This window comes from Solanum pennellii, chromosome 1, assembly GCF_001406875.1.
Source record: "Solanum pennellii chromosome 1, SPENNV200".
In the NCBI taxonomy this organism is placed as follows: Eukaryota; Viridiplantae; Streptophyta; class Magnoliopsida; order Solanales; family Solanaceae; genus Solanum; species Solanum pennellii.
The window spans coordinates 89558189-89583737 of NC_028637.1; the positions used below are offsets into that span (position 1 = coordinate 89558189).

The 25549-nt window shown below is 34.3% G+C and overlaps 3 protein-coding genes across 4 annotated transcripts; 2 read left to right on the forward strand and 1 right to left on the reverse strand.

Annotated features, from left to right (window-relative positions):
* Positions 1–6: 6 nt before the first annotated feature.
* Positions 7–6120, forward strand: LOC107010261 (uncharacterized protein At5g19025-like). 2 transcript variants are annotated; one of them, XM_015209518.2, is made up of 2 exons: positions 7–765; positions 5847–6120. In XM_015209518.2, exons 1-2 carry the CDS (start codon positions 29–31, stop codon positions 5881–5883), a joined length of 774 nt encoding a protein of 257 aa, XP_015065004.1. In that variant the 5' UTR covers positions 7–28; the 3' UTR covers positions 5884–6120. The 2 variants fall into 2 exon arrangements, with proteins under 2 accessions (XP_015065004.1, XP_015064996.1); XM_015209510.2 differs by lacking the exon at positions 5847–6120 and adding an exon at positions 5124–5687.
* A 1525-nt stretch (positions 6121–7645) lies between these two features.
* Positions 7646–9941, forward strand: LOC107002280 (pentatricopeptide repeat-containing protein At5g19020, mitochondrial). Its single transcript, XM_015200241.2, has one exon. It carries the CDS (start codon positions 7720–7722, stop codon positions 9820–9822), a length of 2103 nt encoding a protein of 700 aa, XP_015055727.1. The 5' UTR covers positions 7646–7719; the 3' UTR covers positions 9823–9941.
* Positions 9942–9949: 8 nt separating this feature from the next.
* Positions 9950–21695, reverse strand: LOC107002273 (mediator of RNA polymerase II transcription subunit 33A). The gene is made up of 12 exons (XM_015200229.2): positions 21201–21695; positions 19936–20046; positions 19009–19353; positions 18327–18634; positions 18131–18222; positions 16768–17119; positions 14965–15175; positions 14451–14565; positions 14148–14309; positions 12366–13026; positions 11836–12042; positions 9950–11269 (listed from the first exon to the last, which is right to left on the reverse strand). The coding sequence occupies exons 1-12, from the start codon at positions 21473–21475 to the stop codon at positions 10152–10154; spliced, it is 3957 nt and encodes a 1318-aa protein (XP_015055715.1). The 5' UTR covers positions 21476–21695; the 3' UTR covers positions 9950–10151.
* Positions 21696–25549: the final 3854 nt, after the last annotated feature.

Genomic DNA, 25549 nt, shown 5'->3' on the forward strand with positions numbered 1-25549 from the left:
CACCCCTACCCATCAATTTTTCTCTATCATGCACCATCACTTCCTTTCTTCCTTCATCACCATGGCTCCTTCTTCTTCTTCTTCATCTTCATCTTCTTCTTCTTCCCTCACCAAACCCCTAAAAAAAACCTCAAACTCAAACCCTAATTCAAACCCCACAAATTCCCCAAATTGCCCTTCTTCACACCACAACTTCTGTAATCACTCTCCTTCAGCTACCCTTGATCTTCTAATATTCATTCTTGTACTTTTCTCTGGTGCTTTCCTCATCATTTCCTACTTCTCATACATCTTTAATTCAATTTCTCTTCTTTTCCCATACCCACCATCATTTTTACTCAACACCCTTTTGAACTATCTAGAAGAAGTGGACGTTTGGACCCACTACATCTTTTACATATTCTTCGTTATTGTTTTCGTTGTCGTCGTGCTTTTCTTTGAGATCTGTTGTGGGTTTGGGTTTAGATCAAGGAAATGTGGCAAAAATGGCTGTAAAGGGTTGAGAAGGGCTATGGAATTTGACTTGCAATTGCAGGGTGAAGAGTGTTTGAGATCTGGGTGTGAGACAAAAGCTGTTAGAGAGATCAATCAGTTGCCTTGGAAAGGTGGGAGTGAGAATAATCCAGATTATGAATGTCTTCGTGCTGAGTTGAGAAAAATGGCACCACCCAATGGACGTGCTGTCTTGTTGTTTAGGTCTAAATGTGGCTGTCCTGTTGCTAAACTCGAAGGTTGGGGTGCTAAACGAGGGCGTCGGCACAAGAAGTGAGTTGTTTATTCTTTTTTTTTTTTTTTTTTTTTGGCATTTGGAGTTATGGACTTTCTGTTGATTGTGTTTTGGTATTAGTTCTATTACTCGAGTTGATGATTATGCATTCTAAGAAGTAGTTCAGGTTGTGCTGATAGAACCATTAATGGTTGCTGAAGCATAGAAACTGCTCTCATAATGATTAAATAAAAAAATGCTACTTTGTTTTGGATTTGATTTGAAGGATATGAGATAGAGAAGATGATGTGATGAGGTAGAAAGAGTTGTTTTAGAGATGAATAGTTTATGAATTGGGATGATGATACTCACACTTTTTAGGGCTTCATTGCGTCTGGCAGGTTACTATAGGTCAAATGACATCCAAATACAGTCACCGAAAGTAAATAATTATCTATGAGTTTGTTGAATTGATTCTATCCATTAACAAGTGATTATAATGTTACTAATCGACAGAATAGCTATTATTTGTCATAAAGTCCAGTCAATAAACTAGGCCTCAAGTCAAACTAGTCGGAACTTACTTATGAATCTCTGTATCCATCATGTAAAAGACAGATAAAGGGTTCTCTAAATCATACACTTATTTCATATGCTAACGTTATACACTTCTAACTAGATTAAGAAGGGGTTGGTAGTCACTAGACCTAGACATGTGTGGCAACAAGGAATGATTCCCCAATTCCAACTTATTTGTATCACCTAAAAGGACTCCTTCACTCCTATTTTGTTTGGTTCTTAAGTAAGTCCGCAACGATTCCAGGATAGTTGGTGTTTTGACAAGTTCTATTCGTGTGACTTTTAGATTTATCTAGGCCCTTTTTTATGTTGAACCTACAAAAAGTGCAAATCAAGGTTTACCTAGGACATTGCTAAACCATGTCATGCAATCTCCTCTTGTTGTATCCTCTACTAGTTGCACCCTTTGTTGGATCTCTTCATATGTACTTTTTGATTAGTATGAAATACTCATGCACATTGTAGTATTATGTACAACAAAATGAACTCTGTCCTTTCTCTTAAAATGACAGAATGGATCAAATCTTTTACTTCTAATTTTGTCGATCATTTATGACTACATATACATCTTATGCTTATATAATTCATCTTGCAAATATGATGGACTTTAGGGGACCCAACGTTATTTCTCGTATAACTTTGTCGTTGTCCCAATTATTCTATTAAAGTCACCGATCAAAAAAATTATTCTGTAGAACTTGTCTTTCACATTGTTATAAATCTTCCTATCACATAGCATTGTTGTAGTACTCCTCCATTTCCTCCACCTATTTCAAATGTTTGTGTTACATCTTCATCTATGATTTCCCACTTTGTGGGACTAAATTGAGTATGTTGTTGTTGTTGTCTTCATATATAACTTTTTTAAAGAAAATATCATCTCCATCTATCATTCTATTCTTAAAGGAGTCTAAATATCTCATTTGTTTGTATTCAAACACGACAATTAATCTTAGCTCACCTTCATTCATCTTATTGGGACTACATCTCTAGAGTTTATATTTTGTCTTACTTTTATTTATTCTAAAACCCATGTTCCGGAAAATATTTATCCATAGTTTTATGATTTGGTTGATCCCTTCATTAGTTTTGTAAATTTACATATTACCATCTGTATATATAGCATACACCATGAACTCTCATTTTGTATACTCCATCCTTCCCAACTTATGTGGCACCATTTGACTTTGCACAAAGCCACAAAGTTTAAGAAATAAAGGATTACTTTTAAAATTTGTGGTCTAAAAAAACCTTTGACATTTGAGTAGACTATAAACCATTTCAATAAGGGTAAAAAATAAAATTTTAAGTTAAATTCTTTCTTGTTATAGAAACATGCCATTTTTGGGATGGGTCATGCCAACAAAGGGAGTATTATTGGCGAGTTCATCCATAACTAGGTTAAACAAGTATCCGCTCATAACAAGTTCGTAGTGTAAATTCATGTTTATAGGAAGACTATTTGATCTCTTCCCGTTGTTTTACACTTGTGATTGCTCCCTCATACATATATTTTATGTTATTATATGTTTGGTATGATTTCCTTATGACCGAATGAATGATGGGATGGGGAAGCTTTAGGAAGAAACGGTTGTTATGATTGAGTATGTTGTCATCTAATGACCAATAACATGTTTTTATTACTCAGTTTGAAGTTTGGAGATTGACATTTTAGGAATAGGCAGTAAAATGTTTTATGTGCAAATGTATTATCCAAATTTCCAAAACGTATGGGAAGTGAATGTAAGTTTTGTCACAGTTACCAAGTATAAGTTGTAAGTTGTTGCTTTTCTATTTAAGAATAAAATAAGATATTGCCTTCCTGTATAGGCTGTATACAATCTAAAGTGTAATGCTCATCCGATGCTGAAGCAAAATATCTTCTAGCCTACTAATTCATGGGAGAAGATTCTATTTTCAAGGGCTTCAAAATGGTATGTCTTTCAATGGTGAGTTTAGGAGTGAGAACTTGGGAGTGCCAAAATTGATAGTGTTGTATGATAAAATCACAGAAGTTCTTACGGACTCTGCCACTGTCTGAAAGGACTATGTCCAGGGACCGGATGCCAAGACTTCACCCATCCTTTAAACTGTTGCAGAGGAGATCACCTTTGTTTCGATCCTCATCCATTTTTCCCTTCAGAGAGTGAGTATTTGTTATTTTAGGATTCGTGCTTTTGGTGAGAGTACCCAGTTCTGAAGTGAATGAAAACAGAAAGAAGGAAATGAGACGGTTTTTTTTGCCTTACGTCCTTGATCAATTAGTGGGACATCTAGAACTACGTTTTAGATTGGTGGGAAACAGCCTTCAGGTTGAACGTGGATTAGTATTTCAGAAGTGAACTTTGCACAAGTCAATAATCTTATGTTTCTTTTATGTTGAACGATCAGGAATTTCAGATTATATCGAACATTATCACTCATCCATAACTAGGGCAAAACATGTACAGTTTCAATGTTTTGATCCCTGGTGTAAATCCACCATTATGGGTAACTCCTTTGTATTTCCTATGGCTGTTCTTACACTAGTGACAGCTACTTTATACATATCTGTTATTACATTCACATATTTAATATGGATTCTTGTCTTCTTCAATGCCCATTGAAGAACTTCTCATTGTACTCTATCATATGCTTTATTGAGGTCAATGAACACCATGTGTAGATCTTTTTTCCTCTTGCAATAGATCTCCATCAATTTCCTTTAAAAAATATAATTTCCGTGGTAGATTTGCTTAGGAGTTGAGATTTTGGCAGTTGGCTCTCGGTCAGTTTATGATTTCTCTCTTGGGGGCAGTATGATGGATTTCTTAGAGATTGTGATTTGTGAGTGTGGAATCATTGATTTCGCAATATGAACATTAGGTGATAGGCCCAAATATTCTTTCTGAAGTGGTGGTAGCATAATATTGTTGTATACCAAGATCTGCATTTAGAGTTTTAGAATGCTAAGGAATCGTTTGCTGCAATGATATGGAGTTATAAACTTCATCAGAAAAAGGATAAGGGTTTATAATCCCGAGTTAAATATGGGATTGTTGATAGAATTTTTTATTCCTGGATTAGCATTTTCGGATTTCTTATACCAGATTCCCGGGATAGAATGTGGACATTATTGGTAGAATTTTTAATTACAGGGTTAGTAATCTTGGGAATTATGCACCACTCTATGTGGTATAATAATCCTGATATTGGGATAAAATATCACAATGATACATTTACTCTATACTCTGAAACTTTTCTCCCAAAGTCTTTTAAGAAAGTCGAGGTTAAAATTAGAAATAAAAGTTAATCCAATTTTATCTAGTTAAACCCCTACAAATTAAAGTATATCTGCTGAATAATGTCATCATTGTTTAATCCTAGTATTATAATCCGCGTTATAATCTCAGTGTAACTTGCCTAAGTGTTTGGCTAAGATCTGAGGCTTTTGATCAGAAAATGTTGAGAATTATGTTATAATATTGTAGGCAGAGCATTCTTCAATGCCTGAATCAGGTGATTTGATGATTTAGAGATATAGGACAAGATGCCAGATTCAATTAGAGAAGTGTTATCATATTTTATAAGGTTATGGTTACACAGTGCGTTTGTTGGATGACTTTGATTAACATCAAGAAGCAATTAGAAGGATTTAGTCATTGCTTTTATTTTTTTTGTTTTTTTTTAGACAGTATTTAGTCATTGCAACATCTCCTATCTTTTGTTTTTTAAGTAGTTTGTCATGCCCAGTGGAACATGTCTAATTACTTTTTTGATAAGTAGCATGTCTAACTTCTTGACGAGTTGATTGGTCATTTTAACCATCTTCCCTAGTATAACTTGATCTCTCATTCAGATCTTCTTGCAAGCTGACCTGGACACCACCATTATTCAAAAAAAAAAAAATCACTCACATCATCCTTAATTTTGACAAGCGCTGAAGTCATTTTCAGCTCCTTGGAATTTCAGTCATTTGTTATTTGGTAGACTGCTGACTGCAGCTTACAAGTTCAAGTAAAGAGGCCCTAGTGCTAGTCACGCATGTTATAGTAGTGCCACCTTTTGCGAAAGAGAAGTTCTAAATAGATTCAGAAGACCTACAAGACTTAACCATAGTATGCATCTGAAGTTTCAAGAAGTTTATGTTTTGATGTGATGCTATTATTGACAATGATGATGACGTAAATTCTTTGGAGTTTATGTTTGTAAATACTCCACACATTATTTAAAAGAAGTTGTATTTGATAGGACTGTATTGACAAATACTCCATCCATCACATGCTATTTGGAACTTTGGAGGATCTCTTTTTTTTGGTGTATCATAGCAATGATCTGTTTATTTAGTCATCTTAAGATATTAGGTTCAATTCTATCATACTTTTGACCAATAAGGTATTTGATAGCTGATTTCCTGTTTAAATCATTATGTTGCTCTGTTTTTTTCTGGAATTACATCTTTGAATAGCTGATGATTTATGCATTCTCTATCAGATGAGAACATTTTTTCATCAAGAAGTGTTTGTTCTTTTTGCCCCCCTTTCCACGATGACTGACGTATAAATTTGTTGACTAAATACAGGACTCTGACAATTAATGGTAAGGCGGATCATCGCTGAATTGCATATGGGGGATGTAGTTTGTTACCTTCTGAATATCAGAAGAATGGGAGATTGATATTGTTGTTTAGAACCATTTTTATTGATCCCATTGACAGAGGGAGCTCCTTGGAAACTTACTTTAGAACAATGCTCAATGTGTACAAACTATATACAAACCTTATTTACTTTCCTCAAGAAGCACATATCATACAAACATGAATAAATTACATAACTAGCAATTACTTTTTCAAACAAGGAATTGCATATAAACCTGCAGTGTTGGAATGGTGTTTCTTCCCCAAAGTAAGATTTTGAACTGCCTAAATAACTTAGTTCTAGGCAAAAGTTTTATTCAAGTGGAGACCAGGCAGAGAGATGAGCTCATTATTCATTCAATTTTAAACTGAAAAAGGATCGGGTTGGTTCGGATTTTTTTTTTTTTTTTGGGATGTGTTTATAGTTTATGATTTATAAGTTAGGACTTTTAATTTTTAATTTTTGATTTATTTTTGCTTAAAAAGAAGTGTTTGATAGTATTTTTTATTTTATTTTATCAAAACACTGTAAACTTACTTAAAAACTATTTTTGAGTTGAACAAATTATTTCAAGTAGTCTCTTAATCAGACCCTCAACTTGCCTCATAATCAGCCACTCGTTTCAATCCCAAATTAGTTAGGCCTACTTGACCGTATGAATTCTTGCTATAGAAAAAGTAGTGTATATATATTCTTGTCGTTAAAAAATGAACCATATATATTTTCTTTTGTTTAATAAATAATGCATATTAACCCTAAATATTACATGACTTAAAAAAGTCTGAATAAAAATTATATCATGATTGAATAGAAGAGGGATATTGAGTTTTTTTTTATTTGGACCAAATGGGTAAAAACTGGATGAGACAATTTTTTAAAGCCACACATTTTTAGAATACAAATTTAGTACAGGTTCTTTTTTTCCCAATAAATATAGGTTTTTACTGAAAATGACAAGACGGCGAGGGTATATAGTCAACCAACTAGGAATAACAAAATTGAGAGATATATTTGATCTTTTCCCTTATTTTATGCATAAGATATTAAAATATTCTAAGATATTACACGACTTAAATAAGTTATCTTACTCTGATTAAAAATTATATTATGATAGAATACAAATTTAGTACACGTTCTTTTTTTTCCCAATAAATATAGGTTTTTACCGAAAATAACAAGACGGCGAGTGCATATAGTTAACCAACTAGGAATAATAAAATTGAGAGATATATTTGACCTTTTACCTTATTTTATGCATAAGAAAGCAAAATATTCTAAGGTATTGCATTGATGAAACACATATGTCTTTTAATAAATTGCATATCTCTTTTTTGTTAGTGATTAATTACACATATTTAAAAAAATAAAGATCAAGTAAATATTTAGTTATTCTTTTAATATAATTTCTTTTCATATGGCACAAAAAAGATCTTTTCATGTCTAGCATTAAGATATTCTTATATTTTAAAATAATTTTAAATTATTATTTATCTTTCGTAGCGATTATTACTCGAATTCAAAAATTTATAATTTCAGATCACATATAGAAATATTAATTCAAGTGATTTAACCAGATTTCAAGTGATATAATCAGGGACGGACAAAAAAACTATTGTAATTTTAAAAAAAATTATATTTATATATTAATTTAAACCTCCAAAATATAAGATTAGAGATTGATTTAATTATTTACATTTAAACCATTTTTTTTTAAACCATTCTAATGAAAATCTTAGATTCGCCATTGGCACGTACAAAACACAGCATAATTATCAAATGGTTTAATGGAGCCAAGAAAGCTTTACATGGTAGTGTGTGATGATCATTGGAATCAGATACAAGCCATCCTTTCACTTTCTTGCTCCATTTTTCTCACTCTCTTTTCCTTCTCTCAAATGGGTGTCTTCTTCATCTTCACAAGCCCCCTTGGATCACCTTCAACTCTTCTTGGACAAGGACAAAAACACCAAGAAACAAAAACCCAATTGGGAATTCTCTCTTGTTTCAGCCTTCAAGTCTTGTTCAGCAAATTCATCCATCACACACGGCCAACAACTTCACTCCCTAGTCTTGAAATCTGGTCTTCAATCCAATATTTTTATACTAAATAGCTTGATCACTTTTTATGTTAAATGCGGATTAGTAAATCATGCTAAGATAATCTTTGATTCTTGTAATAAGTTAGATGCAGTTTCTTGTAACATAATGTTATGTGGGTATGTGAAATTTGGGTTTTTGAATGATGCCTATCAGTTGTTTGATAAAATGACTGAGAGAAATTGTGTGTCTTATACGACCATGATAATGGGTTTGGTACAGAAGGGGTTTTGGAGCGAGGGGATTTCGGTTTTTAGGGATATGAGGTGCTTTGGTGTTGGTCCAAATGAGGTGACCATGGTGAATGTCATTTCAGCTTATTTGCATTGTGGGGGGATTAAGGTGGATAAAATGCTTCATGGGTTTGTGTTGAAAGTTGGGGTTATGGATTTCGTTCATGTGTCCACCAATTTACTTCATTTGTATTGTCTTGGTGGGTGTTTGAAGGATGCAAGAATGTTGTTTAATGAGATGCCTGAAAAAAATGTGGTTTCTTGGAATGTGATGCTGAATGGGTATGCTAAGGCGGGGCTAGTCGATTTAGCTAAAGAGGTTTTTGAACAGATTGTTGATAAGGATGTGGTCTCTTGGGGTACAATTATTGATGGTTATTTGCAAGCAGCAAGGCTGGATGATGCTGTCAAATTATATCGAGATATGCTATATACTGGGCTGCATCCTAATGATGTTATGATTGTAGACTTTCTATCGACGTGTGGACAAGTGATGTCGAATTTTGAGGGTAGGCAGTTCCATGGTGTAGCAGTAAATATGGGTTTTGATCTCTTGGACTTTATTCAGGCAACAATAATTCACTTCTATGCAGCTTGCGGGAAGGTGGATCTTGCTCGTTTGCAGTTTGAAGTAGGAAACAAGGATCATGTTGCATGTTGGAATGCCCTTATTGCTGGACTTGTTAGAAACAGAAAAATTGATGAGGCTAGAAACTTATTTGATCAAATGCCTGCAAGAGATGTTTTCTCTTGGAGCTCTATGATTTCTGGTTACTCACAGAGTGAGCAGCCTGATTTGGCTCTTGAGCTTTTTCATGAGATGTTAGCTATTGGCGTAAAACCAAACGAAATTACTATGGTCGGTGTCGTCTCTTCTATTGCTACTCTGGGGACCTTGAAAGAAGGTAGATGGACTCATGATTACATATGCAAAAATTCCATCCCTTTGAATGACAACTTGAGTGCAGCACTGATTGACATGTATGCTAAATGTGCCAGCGTCAATGATGCCTTAGAGGTGTTCAATCAAATCCGCGAGAAAGCTGTTGATGTGTCACCATGGAATGCCATTATTTGTGGCCTGGCAATGCACGGGCATGCACAATTATCTCTGCATATCTTCTCAGATATGCTGAGGCAAAACATCAAACCCAATTCAATCACTTTTATTGGAGTCTTAAGTGCATGTTGCCACACTGGGTTGGTGGATGCTGGTGAACAGCATTTCAAGAGCATGACTAAACTGTATAATGTAAAACCAAACATTAAGCACTATGGTTGTATGGTGGATCTTTTTGGTAGAGCAGGAAGGTTGAAAGAAGCTGAAGAGCTCATAAGGAGCATGCCTATGGAGGCAGATATCATCATATGGGGCACATTGTTGGCTGCTTGTAGAACTCATGGCAACACAGAAATAGGTGAAAGGGCTGCAGGGAACTTGGCAAGAGTGGAGCCATCTCATGGTCCTAGTAGGGTCCTTCTGTCTAACATTTATGCAGATGCCGGAAAATGGGATGATGCATTTCTCACTAGGCAGGCTATGCGAAGTCGAGGATTGACAAGGACAACTGCATATAGTGGTGTTGTATGATAAATTGATTCTGTTAGTTGTTGCTGGTGCAGAAAATATTGTTTATGCAGTTGGCTGCTAGGAGAAGAATTCATTCACCTTCCAAATATTTCAAGCAAACTACTGATTTTTCACATTCAGATTATCATTAGTAGTTCAAACCTAAAAGATAATATATTCCATACCCAATGTACATGACTTGCCTCCCTTCAAGAAACAGCCTAAAAACACATAAAGTAGAGTTACACCTTCAAACTGTACATAAGGTTACTTGGGGTGAACACTTAAGTTTAACTACCAATAACAATCTATCTATCTACAAAATTTCTTATGGTAACTAACAGGAAATACTATGATGAAGCCTCCATGATCAATTCTGCAGCTGATCCCATAGTACCAACCCCTCCAATGCTAAGCAAAGCAAGAGCAAGGTCCTGCTCATGCCATTGTCTCAAGCCTTTACTGAGCCTCTTTAACAACTCGGCATCCACTTCATACACCCAAGTTGGTGTACAACCTACCATCAGACTCACGAATCCCGACACATAGGCGTGCCAAGTGGACGGATCACAACCAAGTGATATTTTGCCATCCAGGACACTGGCTATGAATTCAACATGACGCCCAATGATTTTTGGACGTCGCTTTGATGCCATGGACAACGAGTCCACACCACTCGCAAAAGCCCCACACAGTACTGCAAAGTATGCCAGTGCATACCCTTTGAGCATTGGAACTAGATCACCCTTGTCACCTTCTTGATTAGAGCTATTGACAGATAAGAACCAAGAGGGAAGAGTCTCTTTTATTAATGACTGCACCAGCCCTGATCCACCAGATAACCATAATAAAGAAGCACCAAGCAAGGCAGCTAGTTTCACCCTTGTCATTGTTGCAGCAAGTGACACATTTCCAAATTTCTTTCCATTTTTGAGTATCTTCAGTTTGTTCAACCGTTGTCTTGGAAGCTCGCTGCGTGCTATATCACTTATAGATTGCATCAAAAGTGAAACAATCTCTTCTCTCAAGAACATGATATCTCTGATGGATCTGTACACTCGTAGATACAGAATACCTGGGGCAACTGGAGAAATACCACCATAGAAATGTGATCCAAATCCGTGACCGAGAAGAGCACCAATTCCACCATTGCTTGATATGGAGGAAGAGTTCAAACCAAGGGCGGCATTGAAACAACTTTTGAGAAGCTGAATGACTGCATGGTGGTTATTAAGAAAGACAGTTCGAGATGCAGAGAAAACGAGGAAGTCACTCCACCTTTTTGCCTTTTGCGTCCACAAAGAAGCCACAATTGGCATGCAGGGCCAAGGGCAGCCAGCTGCAAGTGACTCCAGAGCCGGGCCTGCCAGATTGAGAAAACGCTGGGAGGCCTTATCAAGTTTATATGTTATAGTAAGGCTGACAAATGCGGCCAATGGCAGTGGAAGAATTGCTGGAGAGCTGCCACCTGGAAAAGCAAATTGGAATTCAATGATCAAGTACATAAAGTTGAAGAAAAGATTTTGAGCCTAGACAATAGAGATGATTTTAGTTCTTACAGAATCAAATATAATTAAGCATAAGTTTCACAAGAAGGAAATGACACATATACCTTTGTTATCTTAAAAATGTTTTTCATGGATCTTTTGTCACTCTTGTTTTAGATATTCCCTTACTTCCAAAAAAGCTGTTTGAGTTTGCAGTACCAGGAGTATCAGATTTAACTTTCAGCAAAAATTCCGACATTAGTGTCTTAATCTTTTTTGAAATAAAATATACATTTAAAACTATTTAGAAAAAATACAAGATATTGGAACTTTTTAAGTTACAACCTATAAGAAGGTTACAAAAGTGTATTCAAAGAAAATATTATGACTCCTCAAAATAGTAACTGTTTCATTCGTCTTGGAACGGAGGAAACATTTAGCTTCAGACTTAAGTCTATGTGTGGTACAGAAGAAGATGAAGCAACATATGTGGCTTTATTCAATAGAGAGAATAACATTCTTAATTACTGTAAGTAATGGGGAAAACCTGCAGCAAGGCTTGGAACATCTACACCAGTGGCTGCTAAAATTTTCTTGATCTGCTCCTCAACATTGGAGAGATTTGCAGCAGGACTTGGCCAATCAGTGCCATTCATAAAAACTGGTTTCCAAACACCACGAGTAACCTCAGCAGAGAAGTAGCTTACAATGGTTGCTAGTGATGCAGGAAGAAAATCAGCCAAATCTTTAAGACCTGAAATTGTGAATGTGGAACTATTTGATAATATAGAACCATGATTTTAGAGTTTGCATAAGAATTAAAGACATTGTCAAACTGCCTGAAATTCCTTACCTCCTTCCCCTTGAAGTTATGCTTTAACACATAAATTATATACATATTTATAGGGAAGCAACTATAATCAAATACAAGAGATATATGTTATATAAGTGCAAACAAGATATAATTGCTATTAGTTCAGTCTGAGATGTGCAAGTGGATGATCTTGGAGCTGCAGATTCTACAGTTGAAAGGAAGATGTACTATAAAAGAGCCATCTATTACATGCATTGACTAACCTGTGCACAGTTCACGAGGAGAAAGTCTTCCATGGGCACATGCTGTTAGAGCAGCATCAACCACAAAGGGCACAGCTTCAAGGATGTCCCAAGCAGGTAATTTAGGCCTCAGAGAAGTATCCTCACTTCCAGTTCCAGAGGAGCTACTACTTCCAGATGTTATGGAGATCAAACTCTGACTTCCCCCGTTAATCTTTTTGAACATCATGCTGAGTAAAACATCAACTGTTTGACAGACAAGAGTCCCATTCACAAGACCACACAAAGTTGAAGCTATACATGCCAAATGTTGCCTATACCAAACTCTCAATTTTGGAAATGAGTCTACAAATATTGGATTAGGAGATGAGGATCTTGCAACAGTTGCTAGTCTCCGTCTATTGGGGTCCTTCAACATGTTTTCAGAAGACACAAGATGTGAATTCCTCACTAGGAGGAGGTATTCGGGAGTTAGTTGGCATCCCACAGGGGGCACATCTCCAACTCTATATTCAATAGGTGGATGGTTGAACCTCCATAATTTTAGAAGTAGAGCAAAGGCATTTGAAAACACAGCATGCACTGAGATGTCCTCTCCTATTGTCATTGTCCATGAGATATTGGGAGCACACGAACCAAATACCTCACATATTGTCATTGATGAAGCAGCAAGTTGTGGGACCTGAAAAAATAGAAAGCAATAGTTAGAAGTTTACAAGGCATGCAAAACTCAGAAATTACTCATGCCTCTTTTCTCATTCAAATAAAAAATGGAGAGAAAATGAGTTCTCCCATTTAATCGGAAGTGTTTACGGACATCTAAGACGTGTTAATGATAGAGTTGGATGCTGTAAAAATGTCTTACCTTTCACATTTACTTGAATACAACTTTTACTGTAAGAAAATAATAAGTGCCTCCCACAATCCAAAGAAACATCTAATAAATCTTTAAGTTCTTTCATTTCTTTTGTTAAGTAAGACTTCAGATTTGCTAATTTGTTCTTTGAGAAGAAAAATCTAAAAGTTCTCTTCTGAAAACTTTGAAGTTTCTCATTTCCTCGTTAGTATTTTCTCGAACTTACCAATTTTTACAGCATTTTGTGGAACACAAAGAAAGTGTTAGCATTACTATGTTTCACAGGTTAAAAAGGAACAAAGTAAAGGGTGTAGCTGACACCTCCTTTTAGGCCTCCCATTGTGTATACAATGTCAGCATAATAATCTTTGAAAGTCGTGCACGAAAACTTCGTTCAGAAGACTGTTCTAGTCCAAGACTTTGAGAGGAAGTGTACCGTTGCTCTAATGCTCAATCTTATCTTACAACTTTTGAAAGGAAAATGTAACCAATCAAGCAAGTGATCTATCCATAGAGAGAATTTAACTTGTTCACATAATGAGCTGAGAGCATGGACTACATTTCCCAGATGAAAATGATTAAATCTAATGGAGGCCTACAATTGAGATGAAGGTCCTTTGTTTAAAAAGACTTGGTTCTTTTGTTTCTATTGCAGCTCTTATATGACCAATAAATACTAAATGGTAAGTTAGGTCTGGATGTTAGTGAAACCTATCAATCAGTAAGTGAAGTAACCCACATCGTCCTCAACAACAACATACCCAGTGTACTCCCACAAAGTAGGGTCTGGGGAGGATTCAAGGTAGAGTGTACGCAGACATTACCCCTACCTCACAGGTAAATAACAGTCCAGAAAGAGTAGTGTAACCATGCAAATGAATTTATCATCATTCATAGGAACTGTTTTCATCTTATATAAGAAACAGTATCAAGCTTAACAAGCATACCATGCCGTGAAGGGAGAAAATCTGTACACAGTCCACTGGTGCTATTCCAACGAGTAAGACATTTAACATTGGAGCATAGCCTATTAAATGGCTATCTTTACCACAATAGTCAGTAGGAACTGGAGGAGACAATAATCGGGTTATGAAATTGACGGTATGTTCCTGCGTGATCACAACCAAAAGGAAGAACCACATTATTTCTTCGCAAGAACAATTTAATGATACTTTTAGTAATGGGTATCAGGATCGTAATGCTTTAAACGAAAGAATTTCCTTTGCTGAAGCAAACCATTTGTTTATTACCTGTATATTCCAACCACGAATTAGTGAGGCTCCACAAAGAATGGTAGCAGCAGCTATCTTCTCATCATCTTCTCCTTTGACCGCCATCTCGAAAATCTTCTCAAGCTCTGCTAAACTTCCATTAAATCCATGAGCTTAAATTAAGTTGCTTTACCCTTGGCTAAATCAATTAAAAAGAGCATCTGATATACTTTGCTTCAGGAAAGAAAAAAGCAACTGAAGACCAGGCTACCATCATGGAAAACTAGAATAGATTTTGACTATTATCTGTCTTTTCTGCAGTTTGGAGTCATTGCCTAGGATAAGAGGACTACTATGTATAACTCTATCATCAGTCCTTTCCACGAATATACAAACAGCCTCGTTGTTTCAGTATTGCAAGCTCCAATTGTTACAGAGTTTTGATGCTCAGATAAGTTACAACATAAACTTGGTTTTTTTTTCTTGACTTAATCACTGAAGTGTAGACATTTTAGGGAACAAAATTGTCAGTGTAAAGCTATCCTAAGCATACCTTGAAGCTGGAGCAGAAACCAAAGCATTAATCATAGCGGGAGTCAACGGGGCCCCCTTCATAAATGATGACCAACCAGGCACTTGAGTTGGCATACTGTGTGGTAACTGGTTCATGCGTCCATTTACGTAACCAGGCCAAAAATAAGCAGAAGTGTCCAGCAAATTTCTGGCAATGCAAGCCTCAACTATCAAGTGATGCAGGTTACCAGCTGCAAGGCCAAAGTTCAACTTAGGTTGAAGTGATCAGACAATAAATTCTGCAAGAAATGTTGGATCACCATAACATCCACTTCACTGGTGTACTTTTCACATATTCTTGACCTCTAGCCACATACAAAAATAACATCTTTCTACATTATATCACCACATTAAAATAAAGGTTTCAAGAAAGTGAGCATTGTTGGGCATCTCGTCACGGATGGAAACAATGTCAGATATTGGTAAACTTTTCAGCAAAATGGTCAGTCAAATAAGGTTTAAACAATTGCCAAAAATCTTTTAAAATGATCATTCTTGTACATCTAACACAACCTTTATCATGGATCAACAGATTGGAAAGTGTATAATCCTCTATCAAACCATCAATGACTTCACAACATCAGTAGAAAATAGTGTACATATATATGCACATGTTTATTGATATAGATGCCCCAATAAGGAGGTATGAGAGGTTGGATATATGGTGGATATAAGGAGAGGTAAAGGTACATCAAAGAAGTCTTGGGGAGAGGTGATTTGACAGGATCTGGCACACCTGCAGCTTACCGAGGACATGACCCTAGATAGGAAGATATGAAGGTCGAGAATTAGGGTAGAAGGTTAGTAGATAGTCGAGCATTTTCTAGTTCTCTTATCAGTATTTTTATTATTAATTTCCTACTATCGTATTCTTCAATTTTAGTGTTACATGTTGTTATCGTATTATTTGTTGTTGCTACATATGTTGCTCGGACTCTCCAAATATAATGTTGCACCCGTGTCAGATCATCCAAGAATGCATTGCTTTTGGAAGATCCTACACGCACCCGTTGGCATTTTTTGAAGAGTACTAGTAACATAGGTTGCTACTTGTTCTCTTAATTTGCTTTATCATGGCTTCTTCGCTACTCCATTTTCTTTGACATACTTGATTTTTAATATGCTAACTCGAGCCGAGGGTATATTGGAAACAACTTCTCCACCTTCATAAGGTAGGGGTTAGGCACTGTACACACCACCTCCCCAGAACCCACTTATGGGATTACACTGGGTATTGTTGTTGTTGTTGTTGTATATACACACATGATTATAGACTCAAGTAGTGGTACGAAAAAATGAATCTGCAATAAATTTCCATTAAATATAAAGCATACTCTATACGCCCCACATCAAGCAAGCTAGAATTGTGATCATTACAAGTCTACCACCATTTCTTGATCACAGCAATACATATTTTATACTATCATGTATAGGTCAAAGATATCTAACAACATTTGTTCTCTATAATGATGTATATCATGATCTATCTTCTTGCCAATTTTTGACACTACTCTTGCTTCTAATCTATACTAATGCAATTACTTTGAGTTGCACCTAAATTTGAAAACTTATTTATCCTCACACGTTTGACATATACTATTCACTAGATCCTAAAACATGCATAGAATTGGACAAATCAAACCATTTCCCAAGCCTATAGTTAGAAACCTAGTAAACCCATCAATCCTGCCTCTCAGAATCTCTGTTACAGTTAACAGAGTAAAACAAAGGGTAGAATATAAACTTTCAAGCTCCATTTAGTCATGTAAAAGAGAGTGCTTACAACAGTTGGTTGGCATATCTTTCATGTTGATGCACTCAAAGTATGAAGTGTTGGCGCCTGATCTAAACATCATAGCTTTAGCAGCAGCCTGGTTGGCTGCAGTAGTGACTGCCTGAGGTGGAGTTAGCAAGCTTTGATAATCACCCAGGTTCTGTAAACAAGAGATTACATCTCCACGCCGTGTGCCTTCAACCTGCTTTTTCATATGCCTGCCTACGCTGGATTCAATTTCATCACATGCTTCACTTTCCTCTTCCTCAATAAGATCGGCAATGACAAGTGTTATGATAGAGAACAACATGCACAAGCGAGTATCTAGACGAGGTACAGGGCCCTCAATCGGATCCCTCTCCTAAGACAATTGATAAAAGCACTAATCAAAAACAAATAAAAAGTTTTTATACTACAAATGAAATAAATTGTATCATCTTAATATTTTGAATGAAACAAATATTGTGCTCATGGAATGTAGTCATACTTTACTCACTGCAAACTTGCTTACTGCAACTGTTTAGGCAGCACTTAACTCATCCAAAAAAAACATGATAATAATAATATTGCTTAGGTAACACTTGAAAACATCTTCTTTCATTCTGTGGGAGTTCAACACCGACAGAAAACGAATAAGACATATCTTATGTCCTAAGACAAGCTTTGGTAATCTAGTACTTCTACAATTAGGTTCACACTTGCCTTCTTCAGAAGTCGGTGAAGAGCTTATAGTATAATAAATAAATTCACAATGATTAGAAATGAAGACAATTAAGAAAAATCTATCATTTATAAATGCCCAAAGAGAAATGTTCTGTAAATAGTATTAGCTTATCTGGAACTCCATAATCCATGTAAGGCACTCTATAGCTGCTATCTACGGCATCAGATTCTCAAATATTTGTAAAGATATGGCACTTGGCCCTAACTCAAGCCCAAAAGCTAGTGCTTTCATGTAAACCGACCCTCCATTTGTCAGAGATAATTATCACATAGCCGATCTATGTACTTTCTTCCTAAAATGATTGAAACTCTGTTATCAACCTCATTCTCTTTATCGCCTAAATTTAGTCTACAGCTCTCTCGTCTTTCTCTACCAAATAGTTTATTCAGCTATGTTGCAGCACCATCATACAAAATACTCAACTTCATCTTTCCAAGATAAAGATGAAAATATTTAAAGAATCTAGTGATCTCAAGAATCTATGAAAAGTTATAGATAAATTTTTCACATGAATCACACATGACAAATAAGGACAATAATGCACAACTACTTTGAAGCCCATAAAGTTAAGATTTGGAAATTAAGCTGGAGAAATGTAAATTTGAGTACATTAAGCACAAACTAAATGCAAAAAAGAAAATTGCTAACCCTTTGAACAAGTCGTAGAGCTGCCATCCAGAGTCCTAAAAATGTCTCATGCCAAGTTGTAGCATTGATTGCTTGTAGGGACTTGACTAAATCTGCACAAGTAAAGCACCGCCTTCTATTAGACACATCAATAATTAGTACAGTTATCTATAATTCTATATTCGTACAGAAAATGTGAGATAAAAAGTAATTGCACCAGTAATAATTTCAATGGCGCTTGTAGCATTAACTTGTGAACCATCCATTGCATCTTCCAGGAAGAGATCTAGAGGAAGCCAAAGCGAAGAACGGCTACTCCCAAAACAAAGACCAGCACAAGTAGCTAGAGATCGTGAAGTGCTTCTGACATAATGTTCCTGTAAGGAATTTGCTTTGCTTAAATTGTGAGCATCTGATGCCAGCTGAAGAAGTGCCTTGGGTGATATTATGCTTGAACTTTGCAGTGCTGATGAATTTCCAGCCAATAGTTGTATGCGCTGAACAAAAGCTCCCCAATGCACAGGCCTGACAGGTTTTGGAACAATATTAGTTGGATATTTCAATAAGAGTGAAACTACAGAAAGTCATTCCAAGGAAGTAATAGATATTTGAAGTCTCAAAATGAAGCTTGAGTTGTCAAGGTACATATGATTTGAAACTATTATTAAAGAGACACATAGGTTAAACATGTGGCAGTTACATTAAGGTACTATTGATTTTATCATTTTCCATGTAAGTGCATCCAAGGCCACGTGAAATAATGCTAACTCACAAAACTTGTAACTTGACGTGCAAAGCTAAAAATTAAACATGAAGTCTTTTCAACATAGACAAACATCAAATAACACTTGAAACGATGCGTAGAGTTCAGAAATAGATTGTAAAGAGAAAATTCTGACATGTTTTGGCGAGCCAAGTAAAGAATCTTGGCAGTTACTTTGTTTTGTAAAAGTTGCCCTATCAACTCAATAGCCAGAAGAGTGTTCAGATTCTTCAACCGTTCTCTTTGTTCATTCCTCTCCATATCAGCTATGCAGCCATCTATCTCCATATCTTCGGGCTTAGTAGGCCATCTAGATTTCTTTTCTGGAGTAAGTTGGAGCAACCCTTCATCGTCCAGTGATGCATCAAGTAATTGCCAAACAAGTGAGAAGATAATCTCAACAACTAGAACACCAGGCTCATCAGCATGCACACCAAATATCTCAGTCAAATGAAGGATGCTATCCAAGAAATTCACAATCCTGCATGTAGAACGTTATTTTGGAATCAGGTCAATTGAATGAATCAATCGTGGAATGCATTGTAATGATGGGAGAACACAATACAAAAGGCTTATGGAAGATTCTATCATAGAAGGTAAATTCAAAGTCACCTCAAGACCTAAATCCCTGACACACCCAAGAATCAACATTGCTCAATATACATACCATCTGGTTTGTGAATTTAAGCAAATATAATTGGCTTAATCTACAATTTCAAAAAACAACAATCATTCTTTTCCCTGCTCTTGTAATATTCTTAATCTCTACGATAAAATTCTCTAGTTTTAATGATCTAGAGAAGTCTCTGATATCATCTGCCATGCCTTAAACTAACTTGCCTAGGCTTTCCTCTCATGTAAACATTCTGAATCCTACCAAGCCAAAAGATCCCAAAGTAGTGGATTAACATATGAAGCAAAGGAGCCATAGGTTTAGATGGCAAATACTAACATTAAAAAGAATGTGACACAAAAGAGCCATTAACAGAACCATAGGTTTAGATGGCAAATACTAACATTACAAAAAATGTGACACATAAGAGCCATTAACAGAACCACTCACTTCTTATAACTGAGCATGTTTACATGATTTTTAAGAGTGAAAATATGTCTTCTCATGAGTTCCATGTAGAGCCTAAATGCTGCCGGCCTCAGGCGTCGATTTTGGATTACCCTGTAAAAATTAAAGGCAAGTGAATGTAAGAGTTAAGATACAAACACACACAAACAAAAATAGAAAACAAGAAGCTGGATTATGATGAAGATATCAATAGTGCCTTGACGGGAACTCTACAATGCCAACAAAACATCATAAACACATATTTAAGGCCAGAATTTGTTTCTAAGTTGCATGTAAAGGCATACTAAAAGATGAAAAATTAAAACAAGATATTTGGAACCGAAGCATTTGTCGATGAAAGATTAAAACAAGATATTTGGAACTGAAGCATCTGGACAAGTAAAAGATAAATACTGTAATGTCCATTAAAATCCCCATAAGTATTCATTTTATTTCAACTTGTGATCTACAGCAGAGATGTGGTTTGCAAGCTTGCACATAGTTTAAAACAACAACATAAAGGAACCCAAAAGGAAACTTTAAACCAATTGCAAGCTCGTTATTGTTAATAGTACACTCTGGAAAATCTCAAAACATGGTTAAGTTACTTTCAGAATACTTTGTGATGGTCAATATGGAGAGAAACTTGAAGATCCAGACCAAAATAGTCAACAAGACTATGCCAAAGTCCTAGGAAAATGATTTTTTTCAGTACAAAGAGAGAACAAATAGAAATTTTGATATAAACTGATAAATAGTACATTACAACAACGAAGGCACACGTTTAAGCATCTAATATCCACATCAACTAAGATTGCATTTTTTCCATTTTGTCATCCATAAAATGCACCTATGAATAACAAGAAGCAACACACAACACAAGTAGACAGACACGAGTTAACATTAACAAAGCAGGGGCAGAGGATCCAGGTACGAACAAGGGGTTCATCAAAACCTTCCTTGGGGGGAAATTACACTGTTTTAACATGGTTTAAATTATTTTTTAGGTATATATAGTAGATGTTGAAACACCTACAGCTTCTTCGTGTTTAGTTTACTTTTCAACCTGTTTTACGAAAATCCTCGCTCCGACAACAGGACTCATCATCTAACAAAGCTTCTCAAAAACCTATATTGACCTTGCTACATTTGTTAAAACAATGCATTTCTTCAAATAAACAACACAAGAAAGCTAAAGATTCAATCTTTACAGAAATGCACTCAAGAATCCACAAATTGGGAACCAAAAGACAATAAAAACAAGAAACCTGCTGGAAAGCAGAGGAAAAACAATGATGGGTGAGACAATCTTGAGAACCAAAGCCTTTTCCAAGAACTTCCATGCTATAGGCAAATTGTTTTCCCAACAAATGTGAGATACCAAGAAATTGGCTAACTCAAAAGAGGGCAAAGACACCCCTGATGAACTAAGACATGAAGAAACTTGAACTGCCCACACCAATGGATCACCACCCTTTTCTTGTGCTACCTTAGTTATCTCCAAAACACTGTCCCAAAGATTGCCCTCCTCAGATACCTCCATTATGTCATCACTCTTTGCTCTTCAACAAATTAAAAGGTTTTGAGATTTTCTTGAGACTCTACTTAGAGGCAGGTTTTGGCATGGCTATAGATAGCTACACAAAGGGGTTCTTGTTTCCCTATTTTATTTTTTTTTTGGTGGCTCTATTTTTGGTTAATAGACAAGTGGATAGAGTTAAAATATGTAGGTAAGATGTGGTTGGTTAGAAAATGTGAATGTCAAACTCAATGAAGTTGTTAAAAAATGAAGAATATTAGTTCAACCTCCTCTTTTCTAATTATATATTGTCTTGTTTTGGTGTTACTCTCTATTATAAGATTTCTTCAAGGGAAAAAAATTAATAAAGAGTATTATTTGATCCATATATCTCTTATTTATATTTGTTAATCTTTATTTGTATATGTGCTTTTTAGTTCTAGAATAATTAATGTTAAGGGCAAAATTCAGAAAAAGATAATTAATTTTCTCTTTATTATATAAATTAACAACTATTTAGGAACATATATTTTTAATATACATGATAACTAAAACGGAACTGGAGAGAGTACTAAAAGTGAATCTCATCAATAAATTTTGGAAGTAAATTTTTTAAAAAAAAAAAAAAGTTTGTAATGGAAGATGGTTGATTTGGAAAAATTATTTTTAATTTAAAAAAAAAATTGGTCTGAAATTTTATTTTCACTCACAGATTTTCATTTTTTCAAATAAAATCCATAATCATACACAACTTCAAGTTCTAAAATTATTTTTTAAGAGAACTCCAAAAACACTTTTTTAATATCAACTATATTTACGATTATATATTATTTCATTGTATAAATATATTTTATGCTACGTTAATGCATAAAACTTAAATTTTTGTATGGATTTTAGAAGGTGAAAGTGACCTAATGCCATTTTAGTTGTTTTTAATGTGTATAAAATTGCATCATATATGGCCATTATCAATCTTATCTCAGTGTCTAATTCAATGTACATTTTAGGATCTAGATTAAGATGTGAAAGAGCCTTTTCAACTATCACAAAATACAAATTAGTAATTGCTTAATTATATTTATTATCAGGTGCAGAATAAAAAGATATTTATATATGCCAGTAAATTTAATGTTGATACTTCTCAAGTTGTTTTCTTTAGTTAAATGAAATATCCATCAATTGACATAATGGGGGGAAAAAATTGAGCAAGATGCCCTTATTGGTGCATGTTTAAGAAGAGATATTGTTTTTAAATACTCCTAATATATATATATAAATCAAATCGAATCGATTAAATAAACTAATTTTTTATTTAATTTATTTTTTTACATTTTTAAAAATCAATAAAACGAAGAAAAAACTAAATCGAACAAAACTGATTCTTACATTATGCACAAGAGTCTAATGAGAAAGAGTAAGATATAATGCATCTTTTATTTTCTATTGGATTAGCTATCAATATAAGCAAAAACTTTAACATAATTGGAGTTCTAGTATAAGAATTATAAGATCTAAAATGACATCTAGATACCACATTTCCTTTTGAATAAGTTTCTCTCTTTTTCACTTTTTTTAATGAATTATTTCTTTCTATTTTCGTGTATAATTGATCATTGTATAGTTAAATCAAATCAAATCGAAATCAAAATTAATAACAATCAAATCTGTAAATGTATATTATATTTGATTTAATTTAATTTTACTAACTTAAAAGCTGAATAAGTTAATTTAATATTCATCGTTCACAAAAAACCTCTACTTGTCAATGGATCTAAATGCAACCTCCTCCAAATGGATAAAAGAGTAGTTAGTTAAGTTAAAACTAAAGAAGATTAATTTAAAGATTTATTACCAGCATCTTTTGGTTGCTAATCCAAACACATATGACTAGCCATAAATCAAATATATTGCAAATAATTTTTTAAATTTGTCTTCTTTTTATTTATTTTTCCTTTTAATTTATGACAAATTAAGAAGAAAAGTGAAAAGAACAAAAAATAGGAGGACAGAGATTTGTGCACAATATATGCAGTGCACCAAATCCCATGGCCCACTCCACAGAAATCTGACAGAAAAAGTGAAAATTATGTATCAAACAAATAGTAACCAGGAATAAATGACTGTGGCGTATTGGTGAGACTGTTTTTCACTTAATTAGAAGTGTTGTGTTTAAGTTTAAAATATGAAAACCCTGTTGTAAGTGTTGTTTTTGTATTCCTAAGATATTTAAAATAAAAATCTTTAAAAACTTGATAAGAAACAAGAAAGTTTAAAGAGTATTCTCAAACTAGAAAATTAAAATTAGTAGAGAAAATATAATCAGAAACGGATTAGAAATAATATAAAAATATTTTTCTCAAAGAAAGAAAGTTGAGCCCACTAAATGCACAATGTCCACTTAAGGAAATTATTCCCCTCAAGCACCTGAGGTTAATGGAATATATCCTCCCAGGATTGAACGATCTTACTCAGCGGTGTATCAGTACCTGAAATCATGGTGTCAGCGAACCATTCAACGATAGTAAAGTACAATTAGAATATTAGATTTAGTAATAATAGAAGAAGTCCATAAAAATCATTTTTTTCACTAAATGAGAGGAAATCCCTCAATATATTAAAAACAAAGGGTAATGTGAAAAGGTTCTTATTATGCCTCAGCAAAAAAGTTACAAACCTTTTTAAAAATGACACAATCTTTTGAAAAGGTCATAACTTTTTATAAAAATCACAATTTTTCATAAAAGTCGTAACACTTTATAAAAGTCACAATTTTCATAAAAATCATAATTCTTTATTTTCTACTCACACATTTTAAAACCTCAAAGAGGAAGTATCACTTAAATCCTTTAACTTTTTATATTTAAATTTAGTTAAAATTTCAAATTGGAGGTAAGAAAAAAAAAAAAAAGTAAGTAGCTAGGAACAATGTGTAACTTTAAATGGAATAAGTATTATTTAAACCATAATGATAACCAATCACTTATTGACTAGTAATTTTAATATTCTCAGTTTAATAGTAAAAAAATGTATAGATGTCACATAATTATTAATAGAGATAAATTACGCATAACGGACCTATAACTAAAAGTTAATGCATCGTGCCTATTTAATTCTAAATGTCTTATAGCTAGATATTCATAAATGAATCTAATAGTCCACGTATAGATTTAGCTGAATTTGCAAATTTTATTCAAATCGCATATTTTTATTAATATATTCGATAAATAAACAAAATTATTAAATTTAAAATTAATTAAAATTCAAAATTTATAAAATTAAATTGCACTTAACTATAATTAACTTTGTTTAATTTCTCACCAACTTTGCTCTCTCTTGCATTAGTAAAAAAATGGACATAAAAGTAAAATTATATAAATTTGATAGTGGTTTGGAGTAGGTAGAGAAGATGACATTGTGACATCCCTATCAAAGTTTGGCCTCCTAGTGATCATGTTGCTTTAGGTATGAAAACCCTACTTTTCCATCCCCACTTTTTTTTTTTTCTAATGAGGGCAAATATGGATATATTTTCTCCATTTCAAAATAATTTTCGTATTTCACTTTTTGAGAATTAATCTAATTAAATTTTAAAGTTAGATTCTGAAAAAGAAAATAGTGGCATGTAAAAAGGAACGAAGAAAATAATATAATGTATGCATGTAGCCTCATCTTTGATGGGGTAGAAACTATTTTATATTTGCCTTCGCTAGCGTTTGATCATAGATTTTCAAATATTCTTGGCAAATATTATTTGAGTGGAAATTTGGGTGAAATTTCACCATGTGTTTGGCCATAGTATTTGGGAAATATATTTCACTTTTTTAGAAAAATATGATTTATACCCTTAAGTTTTAAAAACTATCAAAACTAATTATAAGTTTGTATTACAAGTCAATTGGATGTTCGTTGCAAGAATTACAAATAGTATCCATGACACTAGAGTAATGTGGTAGTTTGGAGTGAGTGCAACAAGCATAATTTCATATATCGTGAAGTAGACAAAGCACGTGACTTTGTTACCTTGAGCCTATTTTTCGTCATTTTCATCAATAACCATATCATCATTTAATATTCACTCAATACTTTGGTGTTCACGTA

Coding starts and splice junctions, on each gene's coding strand:
- LOC107010261 (XM_015209510.2), top strand. CDS start 29: ATGCACCATCACTTCCTTTCTTCCTTCATCACCATGGCTCCTTCTTCT. Junction 766..5,123: donor CGAGGGCGTCGGCACAAGAA/GTGAGTTGTTTA, acceptor TCTCTCATTCAG/ATCTTCTTGCAAGCTGACCT.
- LOC107002280 (XM_015200241.2), top strand. CDS start 7,720: ATGATCATTGGAATCAGATACAAGCCATCCTTTCACTTTCTTGCTCCA.
- LOC107002273 (XM_015200229.2), bottom strand. CDS start 21,475: ATGGAGGTATCTGAGGAGGGCAATCTTTGGGACAGTGTTTTGGAGATA. Junction 15,176..16,767: donor AGATATGCCAACCAACTGTT/GTAAGCACTCTC, acceptor TTGGCCTTGCAG/CTGGTAACCTGCATCACTTG. Junction 11,270..11,835: donor TGTTCCAAGCCTTGCTGCAG/GTTTTCCCCATT, acceptor TTGCTTTTCCAG/GTGGCAGCTCTCCAGCAATT.